Source organism: Euprymna scolopes, chromosome 24 (genome assembly GCF_053919585.1).
Source record: "Euprymna scolopes isolate OS-2025 chromosome 24, ASM5391958v1, whole genome shotgun sequence".
In the NCBI taxonomy this organism is placed as follows: domain Eukaryota; kingdom Metazoa; phylum Mollusca; class Cephalopoda; order Sepiida; family Sepiolidae; genus Euprymna; species Euprymna scolopes.
The window spans coordinates 99745755-99758886 of NC_136505.1; the positions used below are offsets into that span (position 1 = coordinate 99745755).

The 13132-nt window shown below is 37.7% G+C and overlaps 1 protein-coding gene across 2 annotated transcripts in view; it reads left to right on the forward strand.

The window, feature by feature from the left end:
• The first annotated feature begins 11233 nt into the window (after positions 1-11233).
• LOC145246870 (Fanconi anemia group A protein-like) overlaps positions 11234-13132 on the forward strand; it is a 160133-nt gene continuing 158234 nt past the window's right edge. For both annotated transcript variants that reach the window (XM_080108732.1, XM_080108733.1), the window contains exon 1: positions 11234-11670. In XM_080108732.1, coding sequence (XP_079964858.1) covers positions 11628-11670 — 43 coding nt within the window. In that variant the 5' untranslated portion in view covers positions 11234-11627. The remainder of the gene's footprint in view (positions 11671-13132) is intronic.

A 13132-nucleotide genomic window follows, 5' to 3' on the forward strand; every position in this document is an offset into this window, starting at 1 on the left:
CAAAGTTTAACAAGGTTTTTTAACAGGGGCGAGGGTCCACAATAACATCTTAACTTTAATCTTAATTCACGTTAGCTTTTATTTATTTTTTTGAGTTGAATCATATTGTGTCAAATAAATTCACCTCATAAATTCACGTTCTTATTAAAGTGAAAGCCAAAAAAATAAAAAGTCGGAACTTTAGACAATTCTCGACACAAATTTTGCATAACTCTGTTTTTTTCCTTCTCCACTTGCATGTGGCACTCTTTCGAAAATAGATAAATAATAAAAAATAAGAACGTTACTTGTTATCGTGTCAAAAGAAGGAAAAAATCCTGCTCACGTGATTACATGTCTTTTTAAAAACATTTACATAACCTTTTTATTTTTATTTATATATCTGTTTAAGCTTTTTTTGTCAGTGTACTAGAAGGAATTCAGTTGATTACAACCCTTTCTGCATGTTCTTTATATTACAATAGTACAACCCTGAATCTGACGGCGCAATACTAGACTGTTCAATACTGTAAAACTGAAACGGAGCTGTTCTGCTTGAAAAGGGCGCCATTTTCTTCTTATTCATATTTATATCGATTCTTTGCTTTAAAAAACTAAAGTAATTACGTGTTTACTTTTTTAATATTCCATTTTGCTGTTTCGGATTATTTTACTAAAGTAAGTAAAGCTTCATTATTTTCCAAAACTGTTTTTGTTTCTTTGTTTTTCGATATTTCGTCAATATTATTTAGTCAGAGTGTTTAGCAGAAAAGTCAACAAACGACTACCTGAAAAAATAAATATACCAGAAATAAATGTTACCATAGTCAATAAAAGTTCAGTTCATGTTTTTTTTTGTTTTGAAATAGTTTTTAATGTTCTTTACTTGAAATAATTTCAACAAACCAAAATTAAAACGAAATTTTAGGCGATAACTACTTAAATTAATTTTTATATAAACTACACATGCCATAATCGAATATTCCTCAAGCACAAAATAACGGAAAAACAATAAAATATATTTATAAATATTCCTATGTCATTAAAGCGGAGCCAGGAGCTGTGGAAAGACTATCGAAAAGGATAGTATCGCTAGTCTCCATAGACTCCAAAAAGAGAGCCTTGACCCAAGTGCAAGTGAAATACAAACGATTGTAAATAGGTCCAAAGACCACATGGCAGAAATTCTGGGGGAACTCAACATCCCCGCAACCTACATCTGCCGTAGAAGTTATGCGATGTGGGATCTGCTGCTGCCAAAAGAAAAAGACGCCGTCAAGATATTCAGGTCGGAACTAAAGTGGAAACACATCCGTTTTAAACCTGAGTATTTAAGCAAGACACGGACCAATGCGTCAATCTTGGGCGTCCCCTGCTTTCTTGGCCCTGAGCAATTAGGGGCATTTATGAGCCAATATGGGGACGTTGAATCCATCACCTCTGTCCGTGGTCCCTGTAACCTTATGGTAGGGGACTACAATCTGAAAATGCGCCTAGATAAGGAAGGGCTGCAAAAAATTCCCCCCATGCTCAGATGCGACATATGGTCGATGAGCATTATTGTAGAAGGTCGCAGGCCCCACTGCTGGAATTGTCAACAGCAGGGCCATATGGCACGGGAATGTCCCAAAAAGAAACTCGCAGCCAGTAGTAGTAGCTGCAAAACCGTCGGCAGTGGTACCAGCAGCCCCTGAGAAGCCAGCCGGAGGGGGCACAGAAACGACTGCAACAACATCAGACGGCTGGACCAAGGTGGTTAGAAAGAATGGGAGAACCACAAAGAGCTCCTCCACAAGAGAGCAGCCCTCTGAGGTACAAGGTCGGCCAGTTCCCGCAGGGTCGTCTACGGTTTCTTCCACCAACGTCACCACCAAAGAAGTTGCCAGCGGCCAGAAAAGGAATCATCCGGTCTCCTCATCTGACTCAGAAGAGGAGCAAGATAAAGAAATGGCTACTGTGGTAGAGTGCCAATTGCCGAAAAAGGAAAGCAAAAAGAAAGCAAGGAAAAACAAGGAGGCTGGGTCCCGTTCCCCGTCCCCTATGAACGTAGAGAAGACTGTCTCTACGGTTCAGCCACCCAAAACCCCAACCCCAACCCAAACCCCTTCGGCTGAACTAAAATCCCCACCTCTTTTTGATCAAAGTGTAGTATCTGTTTATCAGATGCTGCACTTCAATTTCCTGTTCTCTGTCAGTGGAGGAGAAATCCTTCACGACTGAGTCAATTTTTATTTTTGTTCTTTTTCCCCACATTAAAAAACGACCCTGGTGTCTAACTCTGTCCCGTGGGGAGGCATTGTAAATAGGGACAATCCATATTTGGAATGTCCTACTTTTGCCTTTATAACAGCTTTTATTCGTTTTGCATATTTGAGCTCTAATTCTTTTTTTTTTTATGAACAATGGGATTTAGGTCTGGGAATTGAGAGGGTCATTTTATCATTGTAATCCTCTAATTATGCAATTCTCTATGTGTATAAAAGCCAAGTACGTCCAAGGATGGAGTACTGCTGCCACATCTGGGCTGGAGCTGCTAAAAACAGCCTATCCTGCCTTGGCAGAGTACAAAATAAACTTCGTGGTTTAGTGGGGGATGAAAGAAAGCTATACAACATGAGATGAAGAAAGAAAAGATGAAAGAAGCTGAAGAGAAAGATGGGGAAATATTTGGAATGCGATGAGGGTGGGAGAGAAAGAGATAGAAAGAAAAAGCGAAAGATAGTCTTTCGCTTTGTCTTCGATGTCTTTGTTTTATCGTTATTTCCATGGCAAGGGCTCGTCTGGGCTCCAATCTCTGCCCTCCCTCGCCAATCTTTCACGAAAAAACACCCGTTTAGCTGAAACCACTGTCAATAATTTTCCCCATTCTTTATCTGTGCCTAAATCCAAACGTAGATTCCATGAACAAAGCTTCTTTCTTAGAAGTGCACACCTGTGGAACTCCCTTCCGTTTGCCTGTTTCCCACCTGACTACAACTTGGATGTCTTCAAGTCCAACATAAACAAATTCCTGATGAATCGCCCCCTTAAGTAAGACACTTTATCAAATCTCCAATACTAACGATTACTACGATACTATCCCATTGATTACTGTACACGCAATAACCCTTATCCCCGAGTGGCTTCCGGGCCTTGATACGTGGTGACCTCCATGTACAAAAAAAAAAAAGAAAATCCCTTTTTTCTCAAACCAATTATTGAAACTTTTGACGTATGACATTGGATATTGTCTTACTGGAAGATTACATCACTTGGAATGTTATTAAATATTTTAGTCAAAGAGGTTTGGTAAACCTGGTCCAACATGTTAGTGTAAATTGTGGAGTTCATTCTGCCCTTACATGTGTACAACAGTCCAGTGTCTGAAGAAGCCATGCAGCTCTAAATCATTAAGCTTCCTCCTCCAAATTTGACAGTTGGAACTACACAATTAGGATGACATGTCTTTCCTTCCCTACGGCGAACATAGAAAATAGGGTACGTCTATGAATATCTCCAGTATCAAATAATCCTTATACACTGTGAAATTTACTTTATGTATGAAAACTAGTCTGTTGCCAAGGTCGCTGGAAAGATGGTGGGATCCTTCTACCGCTCCAGAAGATATCTCACTACTGATGCAATTCTCTATCTATATAAAAGCCAAGTACGTCCAAGGATGGAATACTGTTGCCATATCTGGGCAGGAGCGGCTAAAAACAGCCTATCATGCCTTGACAGAGTGCAAAATAGACTTCGTGGCTTAGTGGGGGATGTCCTTTTCTCTACCCTGCAACCTCTCTCCCACAGAAGAGACGTTGCGAGCCTATCCTTGTTTTATCGTTATTTCCATGGCAGGTGCTCGTCTGAACTCCAATCTCTGGTCCCCCCTCACCAATCTTTCACGAAAAACACCCGTCTAGCTGAATCCACTGTGAAAAATTTCCCCCACTCTATATCTGTGCCTAAATCAAAACGTGGATTCCATGAACAAAGCTTCTTTCTTAGAACTGCACGCCTGTGGAACTCTGTTCCGTCTGCCTGCTTCCCTCCGAACTACAACTTGGATGTCTTCAAGTCCAATGTTAACAAATTCCTAATGAACCGCCCCCTTAATTAAACACTTCATCAAATCTCCACACTAATGTAATGTACTTGCAATAACCCTTATCCCTGAGTGGCTTCCGGGCCTTGATAAGTGGTGATCACTGTGTAAAAAAACAAAAAAAACAAACTAAAGAGGGGAGACACATTAGATGAGAAATAATTTGGAATCAAGTCTCCCCTTGCTGTTATTTCAGATCATTTGAAACCATAGCAGCAAATTTTAGTCTCCGCTCCATCAAGGCCAGAGGTTACGGGGAATTATCAAATATTTTGTAATTCACATGCAAAACTAGGAAAGCAAATGACTATGATTGAAACATTGGTTAAGGTGCAGTATCTTTCCACCCTAAAAAAACCCTTAAAAATTACCACTATTACATGTTTTGTTTACATCTTGGAAACGAATAGTTTCCAAGATGTGAAGAAATTATAGTTTGAAAAAGTGGGGGATCACTTTCCTATATTAATTTAAGGTAAAATGAACACCCATTTTATAGACACCTTTCACTGTCATTTTTTTAGGGGTGTCGTTTATTTGTTAAATTCTGAAGATTAGGGTATGTATTCAATATGTGCATCCATATGCATAGATGTACCTTTAATATTGAGCGCCTTCTCTCCTTTTCTGATGAAAAGCATTAGACTTCGAAATACCTAGGTATAAAGAAATTATTTATCCTACACCTCTAATTCATGCAATCTCCATACTGAATAAATTATTAAATTTATATGCATTAGTATATATTTTTATATTGTCCTTTTATTCTTAAGCTTCTATATATATACTCCACCTCAATTTGTTGAGCTTTGCATTATCCTGATAAGTCACCTCTTAAAGAATTTTTCTAATTCTTTCTGACTCTCCCCAGATAATATACACTCATGAGCAAAAAAAAAAAAAAAAAAAAAAATGGGCCAAGCGTGAAAGAAGGGAGAAATCGATTTTTCAATATTTTTCTATGAATTTTTGTTAATTTTAACCGAAAATTTCTGGTTCAGGAATGTTTTCTGGTTAATTGAATCAAGATTTTGTCTTGTTAGTGATACTCCCGATGTTCCCGAAGGTGCAATTGAAGAACTGGATAAGTGATAAGTGATTTTCTCTACTAATTCGCACTTTTTATTTTTAGATTCAAATATTAATAACTACATTTTATTTCAGTATTTAATTTATGTATTTCTGTTGTATTAAATGCTAGCTTTTTTTTTTTTTTTTCTCGTCCATAAATGTTTATCTACCAAGTTGATCTTAAATATTGTATAATCAATCCATTATATTATTTTCAGTCCCCCACCCCTTATTTCTGGCTCCCATCTTATCTCGCAATTACTTATAACGTCACCAACTAACTTCGGAAGAACCTCCCCCCCATCTGATTTTCTTTTATATCATAAGTTGCTTAAAACGTGATTAGTTAAAGTTCAGAATAAAATCACGCTTTCTCTTAACGGTTAATTTAAAAAAAAAAAAAATCTTCTGAACGCTATTAAAAGTTAAATTCTTCACTAGTTTGCAATTTGGAGACGAAAGCGTTGTTGTGATAAGTGATTTTCTCTACTAATTCGCACTTTTTATTTTTAGATTCAAATATTAATAACTACATTTTATTTCAGTATTTAATTTATGTATTTCTGTTGTATTAAATGCTAGCTTTTTTTTTTTCTTTTTTTTTTTTCTCGTCCATAAATGTTTATTTATCTACTGAGTTGATTGCAAAAATAGATTACCTTAATGTACTCATTTTTAGTTCGTGAGAGGGGAATCTATCACCATACTTTCCCTTAAACACGTCCGTTGGACTTTTATTAAGTACAATATTTAATAGTTTTTTTTTTTTTTTTTTTTTTTTTTTTTTAATGGAGAGTAGAAAACGCATTGTGGATGCATTATCGGCAGCTCCTGTTACTCTCGCTTCTTCTTATTTGTCCCTCAGTCCTCATTTTTTAAATGAGTGATTTTTCTGACAAAGGGAGAAGAAAAAGCTGTTTTCTAGGTTGGCAGTATTTTTGCGCGAACAGTTGGCAGAGTTGGTGGAAATTTTCTGTTTCTATCTATCCTTGTAGCCATGTCACTAGTAAGGGTGCTGGAGGTAAACGTTTTGTCTGGGCTGACGTTATCTGCCTGATAGTCAGGGACGCGAACCTTGGATTAACCACTAAGGAGGCTGTCCTATCAGCAGGTGCAAAGTACTGGGGCTGCTGTATTGCCATTTGGTGAATGGAATCTGGACCATGCAGTAGCTTCTGGTGGGGCCTCTCGATGCCATACTAGTGGGTAATTGTTACGGCTTTACCTTATCATGTGCAACAAAAAAAAAAAAAAAAAAAAAAAAAATTCTTCGTTTCTTTTTCTCTCTTAGTTTCCCCTCTCTGTCCTACTCTAAGTAAATCTGTCGACCTAGTCCACAAATTCCAAAATTTCATCATGACAAGTTTCAAGAAAAAATACACGATTAAACCCGGTCCTCCAACTTCCAACGTAGACCCCTACTACCATGTCTCCTTCTCCAACATCAGGGGTCTTCGTTCTAACCTTCCAGAGGTTGAAACCCAATTACAGGAGACTAAACCAGACCTTTTATTTTTAAGTGAAACTGGCATTGGACAGGCTATTTCTCTAGATGAGTTTGCAATTACAGGATACTCTAACTTAACTTCTAAATCTGACCCCCAAGATCGCCATGGGCATGGAATATGTGCCTATATTAAAGATAGCTTTCCATGTGGGAGGGACATCTCCAGGGAAGATCCTAACTTACCCTATATGTGCTTCCGGGTTGCTTTAGCTCACACTACTGCATTTATATTTACTCTCTATCGCCCCCACAACAGCGGAGTTACTATCTTTCAAAGCATATCTGAGAAAATTGACCAAGTCCTTTCTACTTATCCTTCAGCTAACATTCACGTATGTGGAGACTTCAATGTTCACAACGTCGAATGGTTGACCCACTCAAACAAGACCAATGATGAGGGGAGGTTCTGTCATGATTTCTCCATTGCCTATGACCTCACTCAGATTGTTCAGGAACCTACCCGTGTGCCCGATAATGACGGCCAGTATGCAAGCCTACTAGACCTTTTTCTCACAACTTGCCCTGAACTATGTTCAGTTTCTGTTCTGTCGCCTCTTGGATCTTCCGACCACTCTGTTGTATCAATTAAGATAAAAATGAAATGTAATAAGTCCCCAGACGTACCTCTTCATCGTACAGTATATCGATACACTAAGGCTGACTGGGATAGCTTCCGTACATTTATATCTGATCTACCTCTGCATTCCATGTTTAAAAAGGATGTGTCCTCTATAGTATTAGACCTAACTGAATGGTTAATTGTAGGTATTGACCATTTCATACCCTCTAAAAAGTTTCAGCAAAAACCTAACAGCCAGCCATGGCTCTCTCCAGAATGTGCTGCTGCCATTGCGCACAGAAATCACTTTTTCCACTGCTTCAAACGTAATAGATGTATGGAAACTAAAGCCGTTTTCAGGACTGCCAGCAACCATTGTAAGAAAGTAATAAGGAACGCAAGAGAGTTGTATGCTCAATCTGTTAAGTCCAAAGTAGCTGAGCAGCGGCTTGGTTCCCACCAGTTTTGGCAAATAGCAAACAGAATCCTGAACAGAAGCGTGTGCTCCATCCCAACTATTATCAATGGACCTGAGGTAATCTCGTCAGCATCAGACAAAGCCAAACTCTTTGTCAAGAATTTTGCAGCTAATTCTACCCTTTGCGACCAAGACCGCCAACTCCCAATATTTCCTCCTGTATCAGAAAACACACTATGTGATATACATATATCTGTACGTGATGTTGCGAAGCTAATCAAAAACCTTGATTCGAGTAAAGCAACTGGCCCTGATGGTATTCCAATTATAGTACTCAAAAAACTTCAACCTGAACTAGCGCCCATACTTACAAAACTGTTTAAACGTTGTCTTAAGGAGAATAGTTTCCCATCTCCCTGGAAAATCTCATCAGTATGCCCTGTATTTAAGAATTCAGGTGATCGCTCATCCCCCTCTCAGTACAGGCCAATAAGTCTCCTGTGCGTCATGAGTAAGTTGCTAGAATCTGTGTTAAATACAGAAGTAATCAAACATCTCAACAAAAATAACCTTCTTAGTGACACTCAATATGGTTTCCGTTCTGCTAGATCTACAGCAGATGTGCTTACAGTTATATCGCATAGGATTAGCAAATCTCTCGACGGTGGCAATCTTTCTAGGGCAATTGCTCTTGACATATCTAAAGCCTTTGATAGGGTATGGCATAAAGGTTTACTTCATAAGATCGCTAGCTATGGTATAGCTGGAAAAGTCTTCTCAATTATTAAATCATTTCTTTCTGATAGGTTCATAAGAGTAGTAGTTGAGGGGCAAAAATCAGAAGCTCACAGTATTAATGCCGGTGTCCCTCAGGGATCCATCCTGGGCCCAACTCTTTTCCTGATCTACATTAATGATCTTCCAAATCATATCCTTACATCATTTGTAGACATTTATGCTGACGACACTACCATTTATGGTACCACATCTAAGACAGTAAACGACCAAGTTCTCTCCAATTCTCTCTCCTCTGATCTTGAGCACGTAGTACAATGGGGTAAGGAGTGGCTGGTTACTTTTAATGCATCTAAAACCAAGCTTCTCTCTTTACATCATCAACATTCTAATCCACATTTGTCATCAATTGAAATGAATGGCTCTCGTCTTCAGGAGGCCTCAAGTTTTGACAAGCTTCTGGGCTTGACCATTACTCCTGATCTTAAATGGAACACGTATATCAAATCTGTTGCCAAGGCCGCTGGAAAAATGGTGGGATCTTTCTATCGATCCGGTAGATATCTCACTGCTGATGCTATTCTCTATCTATATAAGAGCCAGGTACGTCCAAGGATGGAATACTGTTGCCACATCTGGGCAGGAGCTGCTAGAAAGGACTTGTCCTGCCTTGATAGAGTTCAAAATAGACTTCGTAGCCTCGTAGGAGATGTCCTTTTCTCCTCCTTGCAACCTCTATCTCACAGAAGAGATGTTGCGAGTTTGTCTCTGATGTATCGTTATTTTCATGGAAAGTGTTCAACTGAGCTTCAATCTATGGTCCCCCCTCGCCAAACTTTCACAAGAAACACTCGTCTAGCTGTAAACACTATCAATAATTTCCCCCACTCTTTATCTGTGCCTAAACCTAAACGTAGATTCCATGAACAAAGCTTCTTTCTTAGAACTGCACGCCTGTGGAATTGTCTTCCGTTTTCCTGCTTTCCGGCTGACTACAATATGGTTGTGTTCAAGTCTAAAGTAAATAAGTTCTTGATGGGCCGTTCCATATAGGTTATTAAATTTGCCAAATTTTCATTACTAATGATTACTATATTGACCAATTTCTACTGTACTCTCTTTAACCCTTATCCTTGAGTGGCCTCTGGGCCTTGATAATGTGGTGATGCCTTTGTAAAAAAAAAAAAAAAAAAAAAAACTGGAGAAAGATTTTTGCCAAGTTGCATAAAAACGACAGTTAAATACGGGAATGGAAGGATAATGGTATGAGGAACTTTTACTGCAGCAGGAGTTGGGGAACTTATCAGATGTGAGAAGTCAATCAATGCAAAGGAATACATTCGAATATTAGAAACAGGACTGTTACTAAGAATCCAGAAGCTGGGAATATCCCAGAACATTATTTTTCAACACTACTAAAGTCACAAGAAAATGGTTTTCTGATAATTCGATTAATGTGATATTGTGGCCAGGTTAAACCCAATCGAGAATATTTGGTCCATAATATCTTGTGCATTGGCTGGAAGAACTTTTTCGAATAATAACAAACTGTGGGAAGCCGTGCAAAGTGAATGGAATAGCATCTCCTCTTCACAGTGTTTCACTTTCGTTGAGAGCATGTCTAAAAGGATTGGTCTTTTAAAGAAATCAATACGGAATGCGATTCCATCCTAAGCATTTATTAAAGTAAATGTCTTGTTCTGTGTTATTAGTCTCGTTTAAGTTTCCTTGTTCAATTGTTCTTTGTTCAATATAGCTTTTAGTGCAATAAAATGTATAAAATTTGTTTGGCCCATTTTTTTTACTCACGTGTGTGTGTGTGTGTGTATATATATATATATATATATATATATATATATATATATATATATATATTTAAATAAGGGAGTAGTCATCAACAATGTGTATTTTTTAACATTATTTTATTATTCCGTGTCTTGGTTTTTCATTGAGAATTATGTTTGGATCATTGTAATAATGTTTTTAAGTCATTGAAATCGTTTACGCGCGTTTCAGACGGTCTGTGATGCGTCCTCGTCAGAAATTATTATCAAATGTGTAAAAATGGCGATTTTCGTAGTTAATTTGAAGTTTTTCCAAGGGGTGGAGGCTTGTAAGTGTTTGTTATTCATTGGTATGCTGAATTTTTATTGCTTTTTTATTTGGCTTGTCCAGGGAGATTTTGACCTCGCTGTAGTCGCTATCTCTTTCTGCTAATGTTTTTTTCTTTTCCTTTAGGGTGGGGTAGGGTGTGTGTGTGTGTGTGTGTGTGTGTGTGTGTGTGTGTGCGCGTGTGTGTTTATGTGTGTGTGTGTGCGTGTGTGTGTTTGCTTTTATTGGTTTGGGAATGTGTATATTGTTCTATAGTATTTTGGGGTTATTTGCTTCCTTAGGAAGGCGGCTGTGGTCCGAGGTCGTTACTAATGTGTATGTGTGGGGAGGGGGGGACTGGCTCTTCTGAAGTAAGGGTAGGGGTGCTTTCATTCTATTTTGATATTTATTTTTTGGATTCTTGGATTTTAGTATTGTGATTTTTCGTTTTAGTCTTATATTATGTTTGTTTAGAAAGAGGGGTGTATTTAAAATAGGGGGGCATTGGAGGGGGTGTTATATATATATATATATATATATATATATATATATATATATATATATATATATATATATTCTCTTCAGTTTTCGGTTAAATAGTATTATCGCTTGTGGTGATATTCTCTTTTATTTATTTCAATCTTTATATTTTTATTTTGATTTAACAGAGAGAGAGGGAGAGAGAGAGAGAGAGAGAGAGAGAGAGAGAGAGAGAGAGAGAGAGAGAGAGAGAGAGGGGCTAATAAACAACATATAAAATAAAAGAAACGTGAGGGCGAGAATCAAATCACATAAATTCTGGGATGGCAAATATGATAAAAATCAGTAAGAAGCGATGAACCACTTTTCAAATTACGGCTAATACAAACGATTAAGATGGAATTTTAAAAACATAACTCAATCCCAAAACGGAGGTATAGTCTAGGATGTATATTGTGTTCTTAAAATATCTTGGAGAGTAAAAAAGCCGTAAAGAACCAAACGTTAATTAACTCAGATCAAGGACCATTATAAAGGGAATTAATTCTTAAAGACATTCGTTTCTTTTGAATCAAAGGGAGATAACTCTAAACCACGTGGCAAAGTTGTTTTCGCGGTAATTTCCAGTGTCAACTCTCGTAGATTTTTTGCTTCAAAGAAAGCTGACTTCGCATGTATTTATTTTCGTGTTTATCTGCAAACAATGGAGTTTAACGAAGGAGGCGATGCATTGCGCCATTTACTGTGTAAGTTTAATTTTCGTTTTGTTTCTTCTCTTTTTTAAACAAAACGAAAACAATAATCGATCCATAAGTACACACCCCAACTGTCACTGTTGGTACTAATTTTAGTATTCATGCAGAGAGTGATCCGTGCTGAAATAATAACGTTATTATTTAAAAAGCCATTCTTAACATGGGGAGGGTGTTTTGTACCTATTCTGTACTTTAACCTTACAATTGAATAAAAAACATATCAAAACTTTAATTAAACTTGGAAATACCAAAATCGTATTTCCAAGTTTAATTAAAGTTTTATGATATTTTTTTTTTATTCAGTTGTAAGGTTGAAGTATAGAATAGGTACAAAACACCCTCCCCTCCTCATGTTAAGAATGGCTTTTTAAATAATGACTTTATTATATACGGCCGGATCACTCTCTGCACTAGTACCAAAAATAGCGCAGATCACTCTCTGCACTAGCACAAAAAAAAAAAAAACATAAAAGTTTAAACTTGGAAATACGATTTAAAAAAATAGCGCGGATCACTCTCTGCATTAGCACTCTAATTTTAAATAAAATTGGTCAATGTGCACTTGCACTGGTTGTCCAACCTGCAAAGTGTGTTAATTCCGAAAGTCATTCTTAACATGGGGAGGATGGGGGTGTTTATTCTGAAAGCCGTTCTTAACATAGGAAGGTTTGGGGTTATTTATTCCAAAAGGCATTTTCTAATTTTCAACCTCATGTTAAGAACGGCTTTAGAAACAAACCCTTTGCAGGTTGGACAACCAGTGCACTGCACTGCACTGCACTATTGCAGTGCACACTGACTATTGACTTTTAACGATCCCGTTATGCCGCGCTGATTTTATTTATTTATTTGTAATTTCGGTGCTTTGGAAAACTGACAAAGCCGAGTTTTCGTCGAAGCGCTTATCCAATCAGAAGGTGAGAAAAGCGAACAGGTAAATAGATTAATTCAAGAATTTCTAATAGTAAAAAAAAAAAAAAAACCGTGATATATTTTTTGGTCAATGTCAATATTCTTTCCAACTCCTAATAAAAACAAACCCTTTACAATGACGACTTTTATAGGCTTTCGTGGGTGCTGAAAAACGAGGCAGTCTTGTACTTACGCCTGGCTTTGTTCGAAAACTCTAAAGAGGCATCTTCCCCCTTTATACCGTCATTAATTTCAATTAATGTCAATCAATTTACAGGCGTTCAACAAGTTTCAATATCATGACGAATGAATACCCTGGAAAAGCCACGGTACTCTTTCTTGCAGTCTTGCAGGCTTGCACTAGGTGTGTCAGAATTGTTTGGGAATTTTTGATACCCTTAACACAAAACTTTGGTACTCCTTGGACGTTAAATTCCACAGCGACCAGCAGAATTATTTAATGGTCGCTCTCTTAGCCCCCCCCCCCCAGTCAAGGCTAACGCATGCGCACGTAACATTTTTTGGTGGTGCTGATCCGCGC